The sequence below is a fragment of the Meriones unguiculatus genome, chromosome 9, assembly GCF_030254825.1.
Source record: "Meriones unguiculatus strain TT.TT164.6M chromosome 9, Bangor_MerUng_6.1, whole genome shotgun sequence".
Classification (NCBI taxonomy): domain Eukaryota; kingdom Metazoa; phylum Chordata; class Mammalia; order Rodentia; family Muridae; genus Meriones; species Meriones unguiculatus.
The window spans coordinates 9935180-9957815 of NC_083357.1; the positions used below are offsets into that span (position 1 = coordinate 9935180).

The window sequence follows — 22636 nt, forward strand, 5'->3', positions numbered from 1 at the left end:
CTTGATTTGTGTAATAACGGAGTCATGCGATATAAGGCCTTTTGTGTCTTCTGACCTGTATTCTTGCATATGAACGTTACAGTTAAATAAAATCTACCTGTGAGAACATTTTGTCCGAGAGGCCTACCTGGCATAGTTCGTCATTCAGCCTAGCACATCTTCAGAATACTTAATTGACTCACTGAGAGGCATGGAAAGGACCCAGATGAAGGACAGCAAAAGTTTGTGCGCGCCTCCACGCTGAGGCCCTATAGACATTTTTGCGCAGTCGCGGAAGGAAATCTCGCGAAACTGTCAGAACACTACCGAGAGGCGTGGCAGGAAGGCAATCCTATCGCGAGAACTCTGCCTTGAGAGTCCCGATTTCCCTGGCTAGGTGTCTGGGTCGGTCCAAGGTCCACTCGGATCGCCGGAAGAAGCGCTGCCGGCGGGTAAGGACGCGAGTGGCCGGCGGTCGCGCTTCGCTTTGCGGCCCTCCGCCCCTCCTCGCCCCGGGCCTGCGGCCTGTCCTGCGCTCCCTTCTCCCCGACACGCGGTGTCCGGGGCCGTCACCCCACCTGCCCGCGCGCCGGCCCCGTCGCCTCTCCCTTCCCCACGTCACGTCAGGCCTGAACTATCCTCCAGTCCCCGTGTCACGCCGAGCCCTAACTCCTCTCCCTCCCCTCGCCCCGGGCTCACCACCTCTTCCTTCTTGCCCCAGCGCTGGGCCTGCCCTCTCTCCTCCCTCCTGTCGACATGATCTGTCCCTGGGCCACGATTGCAGCCTGAATGCTACTCTTTTCCTACGTTACCCTGACTGTCTTTCTCTGTGTTTTCCTTGGTGACAGCCCCGTTTCTCTGGCTCTTGTCTGGGTCTCTGGTCCCTGCTGGGCCTGTTTTCCATAACTGATCCAGGGCATCTTTGCTCCTGGTTCCTCCTGGGTTGGCAAGGTGGAATGTTTTCTGGAGGCTGACTGCGTCTTGAACACAGTATTAACTTAACATCGCATTTAATTCTCCCAACAGTCCCCCAAAGTAGCCTGATTTTTTTCCCCCTTTTTACTGATGAGAAGAGAGCTTGCAGGGCGCCCATTTATAAAATGTTGTATGCCCAGGGTATTGAAATAAGAAATAGACATGCTCCTGGCTCTGATGTAACTTAAGTCCTTCTGGTGGGATACCACCCACTTGGTAATTTGGTATACGGTTATAGGGCGTTTGAGTTACTTCCCCGAGCGTGTCTGGGACAGGTGAGTCTTATGGTTCTATGTTAGGGTCCCACGGTGACATTTCTGAACATTTCCGAACCTTGGAAAGTAGGTTCACCCTGCTGTGGCAACAGAAGGGGTTTTATGTAATTTGTACTGCTCAGCAAGTTACTTGGTTTGCTCTGTGGATTTTTTGTTTGTTTAAAAAGAGTGAGTCAGATCCCCCCACAAGTCATTGTGAGTCACCTGCTGCGGGCCCCGAGAACTGAACTCTGGCCCTTTGGTAGAGCCGCAGGTGCTCTTAACCACTGAGCCTTCTCTGCAGTTCCGTTTGTTCTCTTGTGTGAAGACAGGCTGCAGAAATCTGCTGGGATTACATAGGCGAATGCCACCACACCCTCATGATCTGCCAGCCTGCAGAATGGAGTGAGATAATGGTAGCCTCTGGCACAGTGAGTGGTCCTTGCACGTACCTCTCTTTTTACCTCCGCCCCTGGGTCTTTGTCTTTGAGCCTCCAGGAAAATAGCCTACACATTTTAAATTTGATGATTAAAGTCTGATGATGACTCATGTCTAAGTCTCTGGAGTTACATTATTCCTTTGAAGAAATATTTTCAAAAGTGGAAAATCATTGAGCTACAGAAAGGAGAATGTGCTACTTTTTTTGTTGTGTTTTGGATTTTTGAGACAGGGTTTTGAGACAGGGTTTCTCTGTGTAGCTTTGCCTGTCCTGGACTCACTTTGTAGACCAGGCTGGCCTCAAACTCACAGAAAACCGCCCGCCTCTTCCTCCCTGAGTGCTGGGATTACAGGTGTGCACCACTGGGCCCAGCTGAGAATGTGCTTCTTAAAGGGGACGACGTTGTATCTGATTTTAGAAGTATGCAGGACTTGCTCCCATCTCCAGTTTTTTAAATCAGTGTAGATTGCTAAGAATCTCAGGGATCTGTATATGGGTCTTATAAAACGCTGCGTATTCTGACACATATCCCATCCCCACTTTAGAGTCTTTTGGCTAGGTTTTCTGGTGCTTTGCTCATACACTGTTAACATACTGAGGCACTTGTAGTCAGCACGGAGCCTCTTAGTCACCTTTTTTTTTTAATTTTATTTTTTTCTTATCAGTTACATATTATTAAGTCTGTATCCCAGCTGTATCCCGCTCCCTTATTCCCTCCCAATCCACCCTCCCTCCCTCATCTCCTCCCTGCCCCTTTCCAAGTCCACTGATAGGGGGGGACTTCCCCCCCATTCATCTGATCCTGTTTTATCAGGTATCTTCAGGACTGGCTGCAAAGTCCTCCTCTGTGGCCTAACAGGACTGCTCCTCCCTTGGGGGGTAGGGAGGTCAAAGAGCCAGCCATTGAGTTCCTGTTAGAAATAGTCCTTGTTCCCCTTACTATGGGAAACCAATTGGTTACTGAGCTACCACAGGCTACATCTGAGCAGAGGTTCTAGGTTATATCCATACATGGTCCTTGGTTGAATGTCAGTCTCAGAAAAGACCCTGTGTCCAGATATATTTGGTCCTTGTGGAGCTCCTATCCTTTCCCCATCATACTAACTCCCCTTCTTTCATATGATTCCCTGTGCTCTGCTGAAGATTTGGTTATGAGTCTTTGTCTCTGTTTTGAAAACACTGCTAGTTAGAGTCTTTCAGATGCCTTCAGTAGACTCCTGTCCTTTTAACTGTGCCTCTTATTTCAGAAATGTATTGTTGTCTATGAGCCATTGGCACAAAGTTCCCACTAGATGGCAGACTCAACATCGTACCCTCAGGGGCAACAACACTGCCTTTCAGTTCAAGACCATACTTGAATGACTACAGAAGCCTTAAATGGCACCTTCAGAATACCTGGTGAAGCTGAGGGGTTTAGACTCACGTTGGATATTAGCCAAATGCTAAGAAGCAAGCAGACTCAGACTTTTGGTCTTGGGAGCTTGTGACTATGTATTGTATTTAACCCTGTCAAGTCTGTAATAGCTGTCGAACTGAGCACTTTTGTTCTGGGGAGTATTGCCAGTAGTAGTGCTCTCTTCCTATGCTTTCAGAGGAGCCATCATCCTTTTCAGCCCTTCTGTGCTTGTCAAATCTGACATTTCGGTCATCATTTGTAAGCTTATAGTCTATATACGCCACATCCTAGCAGGTTATACATACTCCCTGAATTAGATTCACAGGCAGATGAGCCAAATAATTCCTGTGTAGGTACTCTGGTTACTTATTTTCTGTCTAACATGAGCGATTCTCAAGTGCTTGTGACCATCTTCCTCTAGGTTGGTTTTGCTTGCCTTGATTATACAGTAGGGTCAAGATGTTTTTCAGGGGGAGTAGGATTCTACTTGGGTTTTTGAGGGGGACTAGGATTCTACCTGGGTTTTTGAGCTGATAGCTCCTTCCATTTGGGGTTGCCTTTATTGCCCTACAGACCTAGCAGTTTGGTTCAGTGTTCAGTGACCAAATAGGTTTAATGAGGTTTGCTTGTTTGTCAGTAAGTAGCACAGTCTTTTAATACATGGGTAATTACAGTGTTCAAAGTAATTTGCCAGGCTATGTTTTGAGTTTCACTTTGGCTTTATTACTAGTCCCTCAGGCTTTAGAGAGGAATTATATTTTATCTTTTGTTTGCTTCTGTAGGAAAACCCCACTAGATAGTTACACAAAACCAGAGATAAATGGCATTCTTGTGTACAGTACATAAGTAACCTGTTTCCTATATTCTTGACTCTCTTGGGCCATGAAGTTCAGGTTGAAGATAGAGGTAGCCCCAGAATTAAGCCTACCTGGCTTTTGTTGATGTCACTTGGAGTTTCTTGGTACTTACAGAGGGGAAGCCTGAGGGGAAAATGTTGAGTTGGCTGTAAATACAGTGCACATTTTAACTCACAAACCCATTGTTGTTTTGAATTTGTGGAACTAAGATTTTTGAGTCAGCCAGTTTTACAGCCTTTCTCAGCACTCATCCTGGGATTATGGTTTCTGCAGTGGCCTTACCAGTTCTGCTTTGTTTGAAAACAAGGAATTAAGTTAATCTGGGTGTTGTTACCAGGGTTCTGGGAGTCCAGACCAGAGGTACAATACTGAGTTCAAGATCAGCTTGAATTACATTAAACTGTCAGAAACCAAAGGCTAGGGTGTAGTTAAACGTGTTGTCTAGCATTTCCAAGGCTGGGCATTGTGCCTCCAGTACTGGGGTGAAAAACAGAATAATTGTGTTGGAAACATTACCCTCTTCTAAATTACTTTCCTAAAATACTGCTACCTAATGTCTTTAATGGGACAACATCAAGTTGATCATGTTTATAACAGAAGTACTTATTATTGTGGCTGCTCTGAATTTGATCATTAATACATTATTTATTCATCCATTGATAAAAGATGTCTTTAACCACTGGTGAGTTCAAGACCAAGCATTGGTACAATGCTGGGGGTACCTTTCTCATTAGGCTAACTCTGTCACACATACAGAATGTGGAAAGGATTCTTAATGCCAAGCCACAGACGACACCAAGCTGTGTGTACAGTGCTGGGTGGGGGTGGGGGTCCCAAAGTGGCTAAGAAAGTAGGCCTAACAAGGACACCATGTGTCAAAGCAGTGGTTCTTGTGGGTCTTGACCTTGTGGGAGGGGAGTCAAATGACCTTTCGGAAGGGGTCACTTAAGACTATCAGAAAACAGCTATTCAATCACAATTCATAACAGTAGCAAATTTACAGTTATGAAATAGCAACAAATATAATTTTATAGTTGGGGGTCACCACAACATGAGGTGCCGTATTAATGTTAGGAAGGTTGAGAACCTCTGCGTTCATGGGTTCATACTGGAAACCTAATAGATGTCAGTAGGCACCAGAAAGCAGCATGACAGTTCTATTGGCTGGTAATATTGAAGAATGGCATATTTGTTCAGGAAAGTCTTTCTAGTGCAAAGCAGACAGCTATAACATTGCTGGCAGAAAGAAGTGGAGAGCCAAGCTGAACAAGACAGAGAGAATGGGTGGAAAGAGGGAATTCTTAGTTTACCAAAATGGAAATGTCAAGAGTCCCAGCAGTCCCGCACACTGGTTAGCTGTGCTCTCTGCTCCCTAGAGGACAGGGCCTTGCCATCTGTACATCTACATCTGTATCATCTATAGATGTACCGCTTTGAACTCAGCGTAGCCCAGGATGGCAAGGATGAGTCTCCTCCTGTAATGTCCTGAGTGCTGGGATTACCTTGCTTAATATCAGATTTACTTTAATAACCTGAGAACTAGCCCCAGACATGAAGTACAGAGAACCACACATTTTTCATTCATTTAGGTCTTCGTATCTTCACCAACTGTGTTATTCAAAGAGGCTATTTGAACTAGCTGTTTTCTTTCTTTTGTAAAGAATGTTTGAACTGGGGTCTCACACTGTGCTTCAGGACAGGAGGTAACACTGCCGACTCTGCCTGGGACTTGGTGTCTAAGGATGCTTGAGTCTTCCCGCAGGAGTTTGCTTTACTCTTAGTGTTCACAAAAGCCACTTTACATGCTTAGAAAAGAGAAAACAGGTGTCTGATGTGGCCGCTAGTCCCCACTGCCTCCACTGTCCGAGTCTGCCCACATCGCCCTTTCCTCCACTCTGACCACGCCTCAGGAAAGAATGTCTCAACTAGGCTGAGGGAAGCGAAGTTAATGAGTTTATGGAGTAGAGGTAAGAGATGTAGCCTTCTGTTCAAGCACTAGACATCTAGGACATCATTAGAGACGTTAGAGTTTTGCACTCGGGTGTTTACCATTATTATTTATGTTGCATTGTTCAGAAGAAATTTACAACAAAGTCTAAAGAGTAAGCAAGGTTTAAAAGTTGAGTAAAGTTTAAACATTAAGAAAAAAAGAGTATAAGCTGGTTTAAATAATTAATGTTTGTAAATGAAACTGTGTTGGTTCCATGAGGCTTATTGTCTGGGTTAGGGATGAGAAGAGTTAATATAGTTCAACTCAAGGTCAGGACGTTCTGGCCTTAAGCAGAGGGTTTTTGTTAATTTGTATTCCTTGAAACCGTCTCAGGTGTCCTGCGCTGACCTTGAATTCCTCTGTGGCCAAGCTTCCCTTTAATTCTTGATCCTGTTTCCTCCGAAGTGTTGAGATTACAGGCTTGAGCCACTCCTAATGGAATTGGTTGTTTCTGATAACCCTTTTCTTTAAATGCCTTTAGGAGAACAAGCTCTAGCTCTGAAGACATATTTTGGTTTTATTCAGTTATGTTGAGGTTTCTTTACTCTCAGACAGGAAATGTAAAGTAGATCCCAGGGTGGGGGGCGTTTTCCTTTCTCTGTCCTGACTCACTTTTTCCTTTGTACCCTGCCAGTCACAGCACTCTGGAACCTCGGCTTGCGGGGAGGGGTTGGGCAGCCTTAACTACACAGGCGCTTTCGGGGGGCGGGGGAGGCAGCCTTAACTACACAGTAAGAGCCTTTCTGTTTCTTTTTTTCTTTTCGAGACGGGATTTCATTGCTGAACTCGCGCTCTAGACCAGCCTGGCCTCAGCCGGCAAACCAACCAAACCAAAATAGCGCCGGGGTGAATTCTCAGCCGGCAAGGGCTGCGGCCCCCCCCTTTTCCTCTGTGACTGGCGATTTGCAGCTGAGCCCTCTTTCCGGCGGCTGAGCCGGCTGGAGAGGCGGAGGCGGTGCGGGCTGGAGCCCAGGGCCTGCGCAGGCTGGGAGGCTGCGAGGCGGGCGGACGGCCGGTGTGTTTGCGGAGGGGCAGGGAGGCGGGACGCGGCGGGCGGGGCGGGGCGGGGCCCGGCGCCTGACCGGCCGGGAGGCTATAAGGGCCGCGCTCTATCCCGCGGTAGTTGGCGGCGCGCGGCTGGGCTGACAGGTAGGTGGTCGCGCGGCCCGGGCTGGGAGAGTGCGCACGCGTGCGGGGACCCCGGGAGCCCTGGGAGCCGGGTTTCACAGCCGCTCCTAGAAACGGCAACCGGAAGCCTAGAAAGCTGTTTGAGTCACTGTTACTCTAGCTTAATTTTGCCGTTAGTTTTTGAACCAAGAAAACCTTAGTTTTGCCATTAGGTGGCAGAATTTTTCGGCCGTTTTTCGGTTGCTGCTTAGAGTTTATGTGCTGGGGTCTAGTAGATACTTGTGAAAGCAAGTCAGAGTGGTGCCGAAGGTAAATAATTTGAGGTAGACTCAGTTTAAGATCTTTATCGTCTTTGAGATAATATGTTGTGATTAAAAAACCTTTTTTCACTGACAGAAGAACAAGTGAAGTCAAGAAATGGCTCAAGGTAAAATTGCAAAATACCACTTACTAAATTGATAACCTTTTCACGAAATACAAGTTTATAGAAAGTTTCATGTAGGTTGTCTCTTAAACAATAACTCAGTTGACAGTATTTCAAATTTGCAACATATATATGCGTGTGTGTCCTGTGGATCAGTAAAAAGTGGAGGGCTTTCTTGGAGGCAGAGAGCAGGCTGACGCAGAATGAGAACCTGAGGATAGCATTAGGAGATTATCTCTTCTGGCCAGGCGAGGTGGTGCTGGCCTTTAATCCCAGCACTCTGGAAGCAGAGGCAGGTGGGTCTGTTTACTGAGTCCCTGTGTTTAATTAAAAAAAAAAAAAGTCTATTTTAAACCTTGATTCAGTCAGCAAATAAACATGGAGTGGTTATGATTTCATACAAAGACTGGAACTTCCATCTTCCTGCCTGGCACTGGTATATTATTCTGAGGCTATCATGACAGTCTTATGTATTTTTGCAGTTGTCATCCAAGGTAGACGGTTCTGGAACTCTGCTTGTAAGTTATCAAGAACTATTAAATGTATTGATTTTCTATGGAAATTAATAGTCAACCCTTAGAAACGTTAATCTTAAACTCTAATTTTAATAAGCATAATTCATGGGTTATAATACTCTAAAGGTAGAGGAGTAACACAGGGCTAGACCTTGAGAACACTCGTTCTAAATCTAAGTCCCTCCCTACCCCCATCGTTGTGACCCTTTAAAGGTCGATGGTTCAGCATATGAGAACGCTTGCTTGTCTTGCAGAGGACCATGGTTCTCAGCACTGGTGTAATCACCTGTAACCCCAGTTCCAGGGAGCTGGTGCCTTTTGTCCTCCAATACCAGGCACACATGTAGTACACATGTTCAATGCAAACAAAACACTAATGCCCACAATAAAAATAAATCTCGTCAGTAGGATACCTGTGTTGAACACCAGGCTCATTGTCCTACACACATACTCACACACAAACACACACTATTAGGTATGTATGTGTGTGTCATTAATACTATGTAAGCATTTGGCTTCATACATGCAATGTAGGTCCTGTACTAAAATAGCAAAGGTTTCGTTTAACTGCATTATTGGTGGTGACCTTGAGCATGCTGAACACTTTACCACTGAGCTATGCCCCCAGTAAGTTTTTCTGTCTTTCAGTTTGTGGTCAGTTTAGGCCACAAGAATTACAGATTTTTGAAATCTTGTGGTTAAAGCATAGGATATCAAGTTATCTTATGTTTGTGGTTTGTTGCTCAATACTGGTTCAAAGATCTTGGACTTTACTAGATGTGTGTGCTGCATATAGATACTGCCCCTCCCCAACTCCCGGGTTGTTTTTTTTTTTTTTTTTGGGGGGGGGTTGGTGGTTGAGGATTGGGTGTGTTTCTTTCACATTTTTTCCAGTACTATAAAACTGAGATGCTAGAAAAAAGGAAGTTCAAACAAACAAACAAAACTCCTGGAAACAGTTAATATAATTCAATTTTTGTTTGAAAGTACTAGGGCAGTAGTTTTTGTTATTAAGGTGAAGATAAAAAGACATTCAGTATTTTTAATTGAGTTTTAGGATTAGAGCCAGTTTGACCCACTCTGTTAGGTAACAGTTGAGAGGAGATGGCTTATGTACACACAGCCATGAACACACACACACACTGCACCTGTGAATACACCAGACACATCCAAATTAAAAATAAGAAAACAGCAAAAATGTGCAAACTCTGATTAGAAGGCTTAGACTGTGTAGTTAAAGACTAAGCGGGGAGCTGTTGACTAGACAAGCACCAGCCGCGCCTGTATAGAGAGCACTGTCTCCCCTTAACATGGACATCTTGTGGAGGAAGTGGAAATGCTGGCTCAAGGTCTTAGCACTAAGGTGGCTAAAGGATTCTTAGTCAAGGTCAGTTTCTCAGGTTTGGTACTGCTTTCTGTACTCAAGAGGTGGAGGTTTTTTAGGTTGCAGTTACTCAGCGGAACCTAACTGCAGTGTCAAAGGTAGCATTGTCTGCGGAGGCGCTCTAATGCCAGCACTGGAAAAGCAGGTGGCAAACCTCTGTGGTGATAGGCCAGCTTGGTCTACATCTAGAGTTCCAGGCTGGTCAGGCCTAGGTAGAGAGCCTGTCTCAAAACCACAACCAGTAACCTAGTGTGTGGGGCAGAAGTAAGTTCTCAAACACACACCCTCTCACTTTTACCTCAGCGCGGTCCTCTATGTGTAGTTGATTGTGATGGCCTTATAAAATCAGGGGTGGGCAGCCAGCAGTTGTGCACACTTTTATTTTTATTTTTTAAAGATAGTACCCTTTTTAAATTGAAAAAAAAAAAAAAACACTTGTGGTAAAATCAATCTTCTATTGCTGATAGGAGAAAACCAACTAGGAATTTTGTTTGTTTGTTTGTTTGTTTTAAATCTAATCACGTTGAGCTAGGTTCACATTGTAGCCCAAGATCTCTTAGGATTCACCATGTAACTCAGACTGGTCTTGAACTGTCTGCAGTCTTAGCCCCTGCGTACTGAGATCGGTTGTGAGCGACTGTGTGTTTTTGTCCATGTTCACTCCTGGGCAGTTGAAGATGCTTGTGATTGGATTGCAAAGATTCCTTCCTGTTAAGGAACTAAGTAGTACAGTCTGCTCTATTTGTGTTTGAGTGTTTGTGGCTTGCCTAGAGTTGTTGTGGGGTTTTCATGCTGTGAAGCAGTATTTTAAAATTTTCATAGTGTATTGCAGCATTCCACACAAGTGAGGACTTGAGAAGCTTGGCCCAGGTGAAGACAGTTGGGAAATAGCTATGCAGTCACGCGTGGCTAACTTTAGTGCATTGTGGAACAACTCATGGCAGTGAGTGACACTTGGCATTCCAAACCTTCCAGTATTACTGTTGGCAGGGTTTTTCCAGAGACACTACAATGTGTGCCCAACACACTTGGAGCCCACTTATGAGATGGAAACATAAATTAATACAGCTGATGTTCCAGGGTTAGGAAAAATTCCACAAGGGCTTCTGACAAATGCAATTGAGGAAGCCCTTCCTTGTGTAGGTCATTGTGGGTAAACACACAGAGGTAACAGAATTAGCAAGTGGGAAGTTAGAAAATCTACTGAACTTTGAGTTTTTCGGTAGGAACTTCTCCATCTGAGTCCTTGCTGAAGTGGGGTAAGAAAGACTCTTGAGCTTTATCTTCCTACAAGTTTCTTCTTTCTTTTCTGAAAAATATTATTTTATGTGTATGGGTGTTTGTTTTTTTTCTGCATTTATGTCTCTGTACCACCTGCATGGCTGGTGTCTGAGGACCCCCTCAGATAGTAGTTACTGCCAGTTATGAGCTACCATGTGGATGCAGCAAGTTGCTCACCTGCCGAGCTACCTCTCTAACTCCATTCCTTTAGCTCTGAGGGTGTGAACTCAGTATCATTCCTGCCAGCGTTCAGCCTGATGTGAAACCTAGTCTTTGGGATGCTGTCAAGGCCAATCCAAAATGCCCCTAATGCCGCAAATGGACAGACAGCCATAGTGACTCCACTGAGCTGGATGAGCAGCTGCTTTGAAGTCATTGCCTTAAGGACTCTCAGGACTTTTGGGGCTCTTCTGAAGTCTAAATTCCACTAGACATGTCTCCAAATGTCTGAGAGCAGTAATCGCGTCCTCCCAGAGTTGCTTATCTAGGCCAAACAGCCTTCCTGTTTGGAGATTTTTTTTTTCCCTTGTGGTTTTGAGGCCTCCTTCCCTTTTCTAAATGTCTCCAGAGCATGTTAGTCAGAAATAATTTTCAGCCTAATAATCACAGGACTGAGTATACTTGTGACAGGTGCATTCAAATAACATGAATTAAATTTACTGAGTACCAAGTAGAGTACTGACTCAAAATTTGCTTTCAGCAAGGTCTCTCTCTCTTTTAAAATTCTCTTCTAGCTGACCTTACTCTTCAAGTGAAAACAACTTTTATTTGCTTTATTAGGTTTAAAATTATATAGAAATAGTTTTGGAGTTTGTTTCTGTCACAGATCTATGTTTCTAACATCTGCCTTTTATTTTTTCAATCTCAGTAATTAGAGAAAACAGTTATTCATGAAAAGCAACAACAACAAAACCCCCACTATATACAGGCCTGGTGACCCCTTTTGGGCTCTGACTATCATTGGCTTTCTTACCGTGTAGCTGAGGATGGGATAATCAGATGACCTTGGGTTGCTAGTCTTCCTGCCTCTACCTCAGGAGTGCTACATTTCCACATCTGTTTTATATAGTACTGAGGATCAGATCAAGGGCTTCATGCATGCTAGACAGATACTCTGTGCTTGCTTTTTCTGTGTGTATAAACCTTACCTTACTTCTAAATCTGTCCAAGATAAACACCAGACTGTTCTTCCAGTGAACGTTGTCAACTTTACCTCATCGCTTTAATGACACCCTTCTTTCTGTTCATCTCATTATATCACTTGCTTTTCTTTCCACTTGTGCTTTTCTCCTAATCCTTTCAGAGACTCCTCAGTATTTACTAAATTCTTTTTAGAAATCTCTTTGGTTCTTAAATTACATGAAATTATTTTGTCAGATTAATACAGGAAATAATATAATCCTATTTGTTCAAAAAGTTATTTCTGTGTGTCTTTCTGCAAGTTATATGGGTACCCAAGGCGACCCGGAGCTGTAGTCACATGGTTGTCAGCCACCTAGGTGGGTGCGGGGAACTGAACTCTCCTCCTCAGAGGACCAAGCACTCGTCCTACAGAGCAGTCTGCAGCTCCTATGATAGCCTTTTTAGCCTTCCTGCCTCAGAATCTCCTTAACAGACTCAGGCACATCCAGCTCTGAGCAGGGTTTCAACTCAACTTCTATCAAAGTATTGGTCAGTAGCTGAGTTCACAGTAATCCTGGGTCCTCCCGTACATCTCGGTCTAAACCTTAGAGTAATAAGTGCCTCATGACTTATGTATGTTATGAATAGCAATTTTCATTCTTTGAAAAGAAAAATATTTCGGATTCAGCTCAGTGTAGAGTGCTTGCCTAGCAAGGCCCTAGGTTCAGTCCTCAGTTCTGGGAGAAAAAAAAACAAAACAAAAAAAACCCCAAAACTTTATACACTTTACTATAAAATACTTGCAAATATTCAAAATTCCACACCAAAATTAACCAGACCCAAAGTCTATATTATTTTCAGTGAATACTTTGAATAGCAGTTCTGAAGCAATGGAGCTTCACAATGGATTTTATACTTTAACTATCAAATATATTTCTGTGCACTTTATCACTGAACAAGCAAAAATTCATGGCAGAATTAGAACCAGAAGAAAAGTGAGCAATTCTCTTTTTTTATATCTCAAGTCCATTTTTATTGTCACCATTATTTTGCAGTGGTCGGGATGCAACCCAGGAATCGTGTGGTAGAGTTACTTCTACAGTGAGCCACATCGTGGTCTAGAAACTTATTAATATTGCTGGTTTTGTTTTAGTTTTACTGGTTTTTGAGACAGGGTCTCAAAACCAGTGCTGTGGAGCCCTGCTTGCACTGATTCCCTCCCTCTCACCCAGTGCTGGGATTAGAGCCACACAGGATCAAACATGGCTTAATGTTCATTCACATTTTCACTAGCATGTGCTCTTTTAATTCAGAACCATTGTTGTATTTTCTCAGATACATATGTTTACATGTAGAGTGTCCCCAAAATAGTTATAGAGTTTTCCTTCTTTCCTTCCTTCACCTCCCCCTTCCGTTTTGGGAGACAGTTTTTCTGTGTAGCCCTTGGCTGTAGTAGAACTCTCTGTAGACCAGGCTGGTCTTGAACTCACGGAGATCCACCTGCTTCTGCTTCCTGAGTGCTGGGATTAAAGGCGTGCGCACCACCAGGCTAGAATTTTCTACTGGAAAGAGGCCGGAAAGGGGCGGGAGGCAGTGTGTATTAAGAGTGCATGTGTAGGAAATTACCGAAGTTGTTCATAATGACAACTGGTTGGAGGAACTTTTTTTTAGTAACTTTTTGAGCCATGATTGGTTTGGGGTTGTAATTATGTTGCTATTTGGATTTCTTTCTTTCTTTTAAAGGAACAGTGAGCAGAATGAATACATCCCTGGAACAGAGTGGCTGCTACAGTAACAGAGAAACACTTTTGAGATGCAGTGATGCACGGAGGGAGCTGGAACTTGCTATTGGTGGAGTACTCCGGGCTGAACAGCAAATTAAAGATAACTTAAGAGAGGTGTGTTGTGTGCTTTTCTCTTCCCCAGTCTGGCTGTAGTGCAAGGCTGGTTAGAGCACAGCAAAGGACTTAACTTGTCACTGCTACCCGAGAATTTGATCCCATACCTTGCATGGTCTTAACCCAAATACTCTGCCTGATGTGTTGGAGCATTTGATCCCACAGGGAAATAAGTCATGCTGGCAGAATCTGAGAATCTACCTGGAAAATGCCAATTCAGCATAATTTTTGATTGCTCCTTTGTGTGGTTCTTGTACCCAGCTGTGCAGAGTAACAAAGACAGAGTGAGCAGTATTCTACCTACCTACCCTACAGGGTCTTTCTACATAGCTCTGACTATCCTGGAACTCTGTGCAGGCCAGGCTGCCCTCCAATTCCCAGAGATCTGCCTGCCTCCCCGATGCTGGGATTAAAGGCATGTGCCACAATGCCTGGCATAACTGCACCTTTTTGAAAAATAAAAAATGCACTTCATTATGTCTCCTGTTAATTTAACTTGGTAACATGATTTAAGTGGTACAGTCTTTAAATGCCTTTGTCATTCTGCATCTCAGAATGAAATTTGTTAGTTTTAATAGCATTCTCCTGGTAATAGGAGACTTGGAAAACAAGTTTTTCCAAAGGGTAACTTTTATTATATGTAGAATCCCATGTGATTTATAGATAGTTTGAAATTTTCCCTTAAAATGCTTGTATATAGATAAGATGTGAATCACTGTATACACTCTTAGGAATATTACTTTATGATTTATCTAAATTATCCATCCTAATGGTCTCCTTGCTTTCTGGCTTACTATGAAAGACTGCTTATTCCATGTATATGGGAAAAAGGACACAGACCAGCTATAGTGTCTGTCTTTTGTTCATTTTTTGGAGACCAGGTTTCTCTTGTGTATCCCTGGCTATCCTGGAACTTGATCTGTAGACCATGTTGGCCTCGAACATAAAGAGATCCCATTGCCTCTGCCTCCGTAGTGATGGGACTAAAGGTGTGCACCACCAAGCTTATCAGTGATAAACTTGGAAGCCTGTATTTTAAAGTTGTTTGGAAAGCTGACGGGATTAGTATTCCTGACATATCTTTTTCTTTTGATTGCTGATATCCAAAATAAGCTTGATCCTCTCAGGAGGAGGAGTGAAGGAGTTTAGAAGTTAGATAAACCTTTTTGGCTCAGATTCTTAACTAGGATTCATAGGATCACTGAAATTGCTGGTAAATTTTTGAATATATGCTGAAACAGATCTTTCACAATTGTCAGTGAATAGTAAAGGATTTCTGTCCCACAAAAATTTAAGAACATGAGCATTTTTGTGAATTGTCATTTTTTTGCTTTTAACGTCAGTTTATGCTACTGTATATTTCCCAGGTAAAAGCTCAGATTCACAGTTGCATAAGTCGCCACCTGGAATGCCTTCGGAGCCGTGAGGTGTGGCTCAACGAACAGGTAGATCTTATCTATCAGCTTAAAGAGGAGACACTGCAGCAACAGGCTCAGCAGCTTTATTGGGTAAGGTTGACTACATGGCTAGAATTGGTTTGAGTATGCTTTCTAGATTTCAGAGATGTTTTCTCAGCCTTAAATTAATATGTTAGATAAAAGTTCTATTGAAAATGTTATTAATTTGGATATAGCTGGTACTTTTAATATCTTTGTGAATAGATGGTTTCATTTTTCTTGTAGCTAATGGGCCAATTTAATTGTCTTATTCATCAACTGGAGTATACCCAGAACAAAGATCTTGCAAATCAAGTCTCTCTGTGCTTGGAGAGGTAAAGACTTTTTACTTGTTTTGATTTTGGTCTACACTAGTAGGCATAAAAAGCAAGTCAGGGGGCTAGAAAGATGGCTCAGTGGTTAAGAACACTGACTGCTCTTCCAGAGGACCCGGGCTCAATTTCCAGCACCCACATGGCAGTTCACAACAGTCTCTAACTCCAAGAGCTGACACCCTCACACAGACATACATGTAAGCTAAATAACGCACATAAAATAAAAACAAAAAAATTAAAAAAAACAAGCAAGTCAGATTTGAAACTTATTGCATGTGTTGGATTTAATTTACTTGGTAAAACCATCCTCCTTTTTGTATTTAATGTTATACTCGCTGATACTGTTCCTTGGAAAAATATCTAAATTTTATAATTTTCAGACTGGGCAGTTTGGCCCTTAAGCCGGAAGATTCAACTGTCCTACTCTTTGAAGCAGACACATCTGCTCTGCGTCAGACCATCACCACATTTGGATCTCTCAAGACCATTGTAAGTAATGTTAATTTTAGCTATTTCATAGGGGACTTTTCAAGTCTGTAGTTCATGAGTGGGTGGCTTGTTAGATGCAGTGACTGTTAGAAGTGTATTGATTAAATTAGAATAATAGGTTGGTGGTTTGGGAATTGTTACTGACCCATTGCTCAAGGGTTTTGAAATTTATGATTATTCTATCACTTTTTGGGTAGGAAAGCAATAACATAAATAACACAATTCTCTCTTTATAGCAAATTCCTGAGCACCTGATGGCTCATGGTAGCTCTTCGAATATTGGACCTTTCCTAGAGAAAAGAGGTTACATCCAGGTGCCAGAGCAGGTAAAGTGCAGTTCTGTTTCTGGTGATTGAGTCATTACTTTATGAATTCTTTTGTGTCTTTTATTTGCCACTACTTGTGGAAAGCATTCACTGAGTGTCTCTTTTGAAGCACTGAATGTCAAATAGAAATTTAGTTATTTTATAGATTTAATGAGAAGGATAATCAATTTGTTGGAGATTATTAACATTGCTACTGATATGGGCTCTTCCTTGGGGAATCTGTCATTTCAGAGATGTATTTGTAAAAGCAAATGAATATAAAGATTGAAAACATCTGAGTTGAGAAAAACTCTAGCAGTCAGCTGTATTGTTTTCAGACAGGCTCTACCACATTCTTACAGTTGTTATCTAGCCCAAGCTGTCTTCAATTTAGAACCCTCCTGCCTTGGCCTCCCGGAGTGCTGGGATTGTAGGTGTGTACCACCACCCTAGTCTTGTTTTATAATTGTGAAAATTGTGACTGTGGAGATGGTGCAGGCTTACCCTGCAAGTTACCTGACTTAACCAATGGAGCCTGTGTAAAAGTGGAAGGAGAGCCCCAACTCCACAAAGTTGTCCTTTGACCTCCATATACATGCCATAGCATGTGTGCCCTCTCATACACAATACATTTAAAAATTATCTTTGTGTATGTATGGCAGGAATGCACACACCATAGTGCCAATGTGGAGGTCAGAGGACTGTATGCATCCAGGGGATTAAACTAAGGTTTGGTGGCAGGTACTCTTACCCATTGGTCCACCTCACCAGCCTAGTAAGAAAATAAATAAAAAAAAATAGAGGCTGTAGAAAGCATGTAACTTTTATGTTCAGTAGTAATCCTCACTTAAGAGTGGTTGCACCTCCTGTTTCTGGTAAGTTTTCTCTTGCATTTGATACTGCCTTGTTAAGCAGCTAAGTGTTTCTTTTTCTTTTTTGGCTTGTAGAAGTCAGCATCCAGTGGCACAGCTGTTTCTCTCAGCGAATGGCTTCTTGTAAGCAAACCTGCCATTGGTCATCAGGCTCCTTATGTACCCAGTATCAACCCACAGGACTGGCTTACCCCAAAACAGACCTTGGAGAATAGTCAGGTGAGTGGCTGCCTTTATTGTTTGAGGTAGATTGGGTTAACAGTAGTTTCTGTTTTAGCATTATCTAGAAGTGTGTGTTTTTAACCTTTAGTTACAATAATGAAATTACTTCACCATGGGTAGAAAGTTTAGGAAAATAAAATCTTTCAAAATACATGTCAATAATCCCAAGTAAAATAACATCAAGACATATACAGCATTTTCTGTACATATATGTAATTAAAAGATCATTCTGTGCTGGTGGCACATGCCTTTTAATTCCAGCACTTGTGAGGCTGAGGCAGGTGGATCTCTGTGAGTTTGAGGCCATTCTAGTTTACAGAGCAAGTTCCAGGACAGCCAAGGTTCACAGAAAGACCCTGTCTCAAAACAGAAACAGAAAAAAAATCATTCTATAGGGCTGGAGAGATGGCTCAGCAATTAAGAGTTCCTGAGTTCAATTCCTAGCACCCACATGGCTGGCAACCATCTCTGACTGTAGTCACACGGGATCTAATGCTTTCTTCTGGTGTGCGTACATGCAGACAAAACACCCACACACATAAAATGCACATCTAAATAAATCTATAAAAAAATCATTCTGTAATTTTTGTTTCAGTTAATACTTGATCACATGATTCATTTAGCTAAAACTTAAAATTCTGTTCATTGAACATTTTGGAGCTATTATTAGTAAATTCTTATAAATGAAATTCCTAGGTTACTATTCTGCCTACCTACTCTTTTAAAGACTTTTGATATACTGTGCCAGTATGGCTTTCTAGGAAGTTAATGGTTGATATTCTTATTCACTGCTGTCTTAGTTACTCTCTCTATATGCTGTGAAGATACACCAGGTCCAAGGCAATTTATAAAAAAACATTTAATTGGATGCTCACTTATGTCAGAGGGTGAGATAGTGACCTATCATGGCAGGGAGTATGGTGGCAGGCAGGCAGGCAGGCAGGCAGGGTGCTGGAGCAGTAGCTGAGAGTACATCTTATCTGCAAGTTTGAGGGTCAGAAACAGAAACAGATGGACACTGGACCTGGCACGGGCTTTTGAAACCTCAGAGCCCACACTCAGTGATACATCTTGTCCACCACCACCACACATCCTAATTCTACCTAAAAGCCCACCACCTGGAAAACAGACACGCAAATATATGAGCCTATGTGGCCATTGTCCAACTGCCACAACTACCAATAGTGGCAGTTGTTCTCCAATAGTGGTAGTTCTTTACAAGTTTGTTTCTTTGACTTTGTGCTTTTGTTGCAGTTGAGTATTTTATGCTTAAGTCTTTGAATTTGTCTATCATACAGGCATTATATTAGAAATACTAGTTTCCTTTTCTAAAGTAATATAATGCTACAAATACTTTTAGTTTCCATTTCATAATTCAAAGATTACATAAAATGGAATTTTCATGTAAATGTTATATTTTTCTGTCAAATTAAACATCAATTTTGGATACTTCTTGTATAGAATTCTGCCAGAGCCTGCAGTTTCTTGAGCAACGCCTGGGGCAATCTAAAGGGCTTAGAAAACTGGCTCCTCAATAGTCATCAACAAGAAATTCCTGAAAAACCAAGTTCCTCAAAGTGTAACAGCCATTGTAGCACTGGTTCTTTCTCTACTGAAGTTGAAAAGGTGGAAGATGCAGAGCTCCTCAATCAAGATGAGCTGGATCTGTCTGATTGGCTAGTGACTCCCCAGGAACCCTGTGATCTGGAGAAGCCTGAGAATGGTAGCTGTGAAACCAGTGAGAAGTTTAAAATCTTATTCCAGGTGTTCAAAGAGCCCTACAATGTGAATGATTGGCTTGTCAAGCCTGACTCGTGTACCAACTGTCAGGGTAACCAGCCCAGAGGTGTGGAGATTGAGAACCTGGGCAATCTGAAATGCCTAAATGACCACTTGGAAGCCAAAAAACCTCTGTTGGTACCCAGCTTAATCACTGAGGGTTGGCTTGTCCAGAACCGTCAGGACTCATGTAGAGTAGAGGAAGTATGCAAAGCCAATGAGCCCTGCACAAGCTTTGCAGAGTGTGTATGTGATGACAACTGTGAGAAGGAAGCTGTGCAAAAATGGCTTCTGAAGAAAGAAGGAAAGGACAAGAATGGAATGCCTATGGAACCTAAATCTGAGCCTGAGAAACACAAAGAGTTCCTGAACCTGTGGCTTTGCCCTTCCAGAAATGAGCTAACAGAACAAGCTAAGGCACCTAGAACTGCTGATTCTTTTCAAGTCATAAAGAATAGTTCCCTGTCAGAGTGGCTTATTGGGCCCACAGGCAAAGAAGGAAGTTCTAAGGAAGTGCCTAGTACTGAGGAGAGAGCTGGCAAAGAAGCACCTAAAAGCTCTGTGGCCACTTTCTGGTGTCCTTTTAACACTGCTGACTGGGTCTTACCAGGAAAGAAAGTGGGAAACCTCAACCATTTCTCCTCTGGAGAAGATAAGTGGCTACTTCGAAAGAAGGCACAGGTGAGTAGACACCAAAATTTGCCCCAATTGAAATCTGCTTTAATTCCTGCTAAATTTGGCCTAGGCAGTAATGTCACACTGTATTATCTCAGGTCCTAAAACTTCATGTTGCAGTAAAGAATTTTTTGTAGAAACAGTTTGTTACCTTTGTTCTTAAAAAACAAACAAACAAACAAACAAAAAACAGTATTTACTTTGTTCTTTACATTTGCTTGGGAGTTTAGTTCCATGCCTCCCATAGTCATTGCTTTTATCTTCTTGCAGGAAGTATTTCTTAATTCACCCCTACAAGAAGAACGTAACTTTCGCCCAGACTGTTATGGCCTCCCAGCTGTTTGTGATCTCTTTGCCTGTATGCAGCTTAAAGTTGATAAAGACAAATGGCTGTACAGAACTCCTCTACAGGTGAGTACCTGCACCACCGTTGTCACTATAGTGACTCATCAGTGTTTTCTTCTTACCAACTTTCCCTCACTGAACCATATTCCTGTTAATTTGTACACGAATACAAGAATCTTAAATTTAAGGTGCCGTGTGTTAGCAAAATGAAGATGCCTGATAGTTCAATCCCCATAACCCATGTAAAACAAGGACTCCACAAAATTGTCCTTTGACTCCCAGACAGAACCATACCATAGCATACGCCACACACATACACAGTAAGCTTAAAATAAATAAAGTGTTAACACTTGAACTTTATCATACTTAACTGCTCATAATTTTCTTATTCCCTTATGGGTTGTAGTAGTTTAAGACCTGAGTCTGCTTCAAGGTGGGAGGAATTTTCTGTTGAATGAACTGACATTTTGTGGCTTTTCTTTTCAGATGTGAAGGGATGGACTATTAGAACTGAGCAGCTTTCCTGAAGCTGATGGCACATCACTGAGCTGAGTGACTGCCAACTTGCCAACCACTGCGTATTCCAGGCCTGAATAGTCAGCTTAGTTCCTCTCCTGCTTAGTTTTGAACTAGTGAACAGAAATCATAAATTATGAGTTAGTCTGTGAAAGAGGCTTGATGCTAATGTGATTCATTCCTTCTTACAGAAGCACTAACTTGATTGACTCCCAACCTAGAAACAGCATCCTGGTGCACAGGCCTTTACCAGCTTCCATGGCAAACACTAGTTTTAAAAGTGAAATATTTCTGTATCAAGTGTGTTAATGTGTTCTAAAGCTAGTAAACAGTAAGTTTTGATTTTTTCTTTTTTTTTTAGCTGTTTTTCTTGCTATGGGCTTCTAGATGAATGCTAATGAATTTTCTGTTCAGTTGATATAGACTATTTCACACAAAAAATTAACCTTGCCAATACAGTATATGTTCCCCCACTAAATGTCTATTAGTTATATTATGTTGCAATTTTTGATATTAATCACCAGATAATTAGCCTACATGTCATTTGTAACATTTTTCATTTGAAAGAAATTAAGCTACTATAATCTTGCCTTTCTAAGTACCTAGTGAGCTCTTTGAAAAGAACTCTTGCTGCAAAACCACTCTGCGGGCAGTCAGAGTCCCTGAAGTCCTATAGACCTTGTCTTAAAGAATCCTCAGCCAACTAAAGCAGAAAGGCAAAATGTATTAGGAATACAGTATGTGAACCACTCACCATCCTAAGGATTGATCGGTGCATCCAGTATAAATGGAAGCTGAGCTTGACACCTGGTGCTCTCAACTAGGGATATGGTCAATGTCCTGTCACTTCAAGCGCAGCATCCTGAACCTCTAAAGTATGGTGCAGGGACATCTTGATTAACAGGCTGTGCTCAACACCTGTGCCTTGGGAGTGTTTATTGAACTGACATCCTCGAGATAGGCTCACATTCTAGAAAGTTTCTCCATAGGAGTAGCAGGATTTAGGTTTTACAATTATCCAGGATAATTTGGCTGCTTTCTATGCCTCTGAACTGCCTATGCTATTGGAAGTACTTTTGGGAAAACTTTATGGCCCCATGGTGACGTTACCATACAGCTTTACTAAAGCGCCGAATCACAGCTGAAAAAGAGCCTCATATTTTCTTATGTCCCCCAGATGCCACTGAGTATTATAAAGTTGGTGGGTAAAAACAACTTAAGGAACCTCCCCAACATTTTAGGTTGCAGGAAATTTTGTAGTTTTTTGAGGTCTAACACACTGTATTTCACATTACTAAAACGTAATTTAAGTTAATCACATGCTAATGATATATAACAACATTCTTTTGCATTGATAAGTTTTGTATCTTCATTAAAAGCATAATGGCCACATCATAGTTGTTTGTGTTATTCTGTAAAGCTCAAAATGTTAATGCTTAGTTAGGGTACGGTAAATAATGCAAATATACAAAGAGTATAATATGAATTTTATCATCTTTTTGCTTTTCCCTAAAAAAAAAAAAAAAAAAACTACATACATTTTTTAAAAACAGCCCCCCCCCCATGATCTTGCCACTTATTTAGTACTTTTCTGCCAGCTTCCTTTTTACTAGATATATTAAAAAAGGCCCTAGTGTATTTTCCCCAGCCAGACAGCAGAGGTTGCTTAGTATTTGTTATTGTACCTGCATTGCAGTTACGTGATTTTTTTTTCCTTTAGCTTTCTCAGGCTTCTTAGAAAACTCCCAGCCCTTAATTATTTCCAGAGTTACTACACAGGATGAAGGTCAACTGTTCTGTACAGAGTGTTCTGTTCTAGCATACTATTCTAATGATTAACTTGAAATATCTTGAGGTTTTATGTCATCTGTGTGGGAGGAAAATCTTAGTTTAGCTGTCTATGCTACCAATAGCCCTTCATTTCACCAAAAACATGAAAACACGCTGTTTTGACCTAATTCTGGAAGGGGAATAAAGCTTCCACTTTATACCTCAGGAAGGCATCTTTATGTTTGTGCC

The 22636-nt window shown here is 42.1% G+C and overlaps 1 protein-coding gene across 4 annotated transcripts; it reads left to right on the forward strand.

Annotated features, from left to right (window-relative positions):
- The first annotated feature begins 295 nt into the window (after positions 1-295).
- Ncoa4 (nuclear receptor coactivator 4) lies at positions 296-22009 on the forward strand. Of its 4 annotated transcripts, none has more exons than XM_021641718.2 (10): positions 296-431; positions 13489-13643; positions 15011-15151; positions 15326-15414; positions 15795-15903; positions 16140-16229; positions 17156-17299; positions 18764-19762; positions 20027-20167; positions 20588-22009. In XM_021641718.2, the coding sequence occupies exons 2-10, from the start codon at positions 13503-13505 to the stop codon at positions 20591-20593; spliced, it is 1860 nt and encodes a 619-aa protein (XP_021497393.1). In that variant the 5' UTR covers positions 296-431; positions 13489-13502; the 3' UTR covers positions 20594-22009. The 4 variants fall into 4 exon arrangements, with proteins under 4 accessions (XP_021497393.1, XP_060246858.1, XP_060246857.1 ...); XM_060390875.1 differs by lacking the exon at positions 296-431 and adding an exon at positions 1621-1639; XM_060390874.1 differs by lacking the exon at positions 296-431 and adding an exon at positions 6887-6906.
- Positions 22010-22636: the final 627 nt, after the last annotated feature.

Bases quoted from the DNA above. Each gene is read 5' to 3' on its own strand.
- Ncoa4 (XM_021641718.2), top strand. From the start codon at position 13,503: ATGAATACATCCCTGGAACAGAGTGGCTGCTACAGTAACAGAGAAACA. The intron at 15,152-15,325 runs GTAAGGTTGACT...TTTTTCTTGTAG, and splicing joins AGGCTCAGCAGCTTTATTGG to CTAATGGGCCAATTTAATTG. The intron at 19,763-20,026 runs GTGAGTAGACAC...ATCTTCTTGCAG, and splicing joins TACTTCGAAAGAAGGCACAG to GAAGTATTTCTTAATTCACC.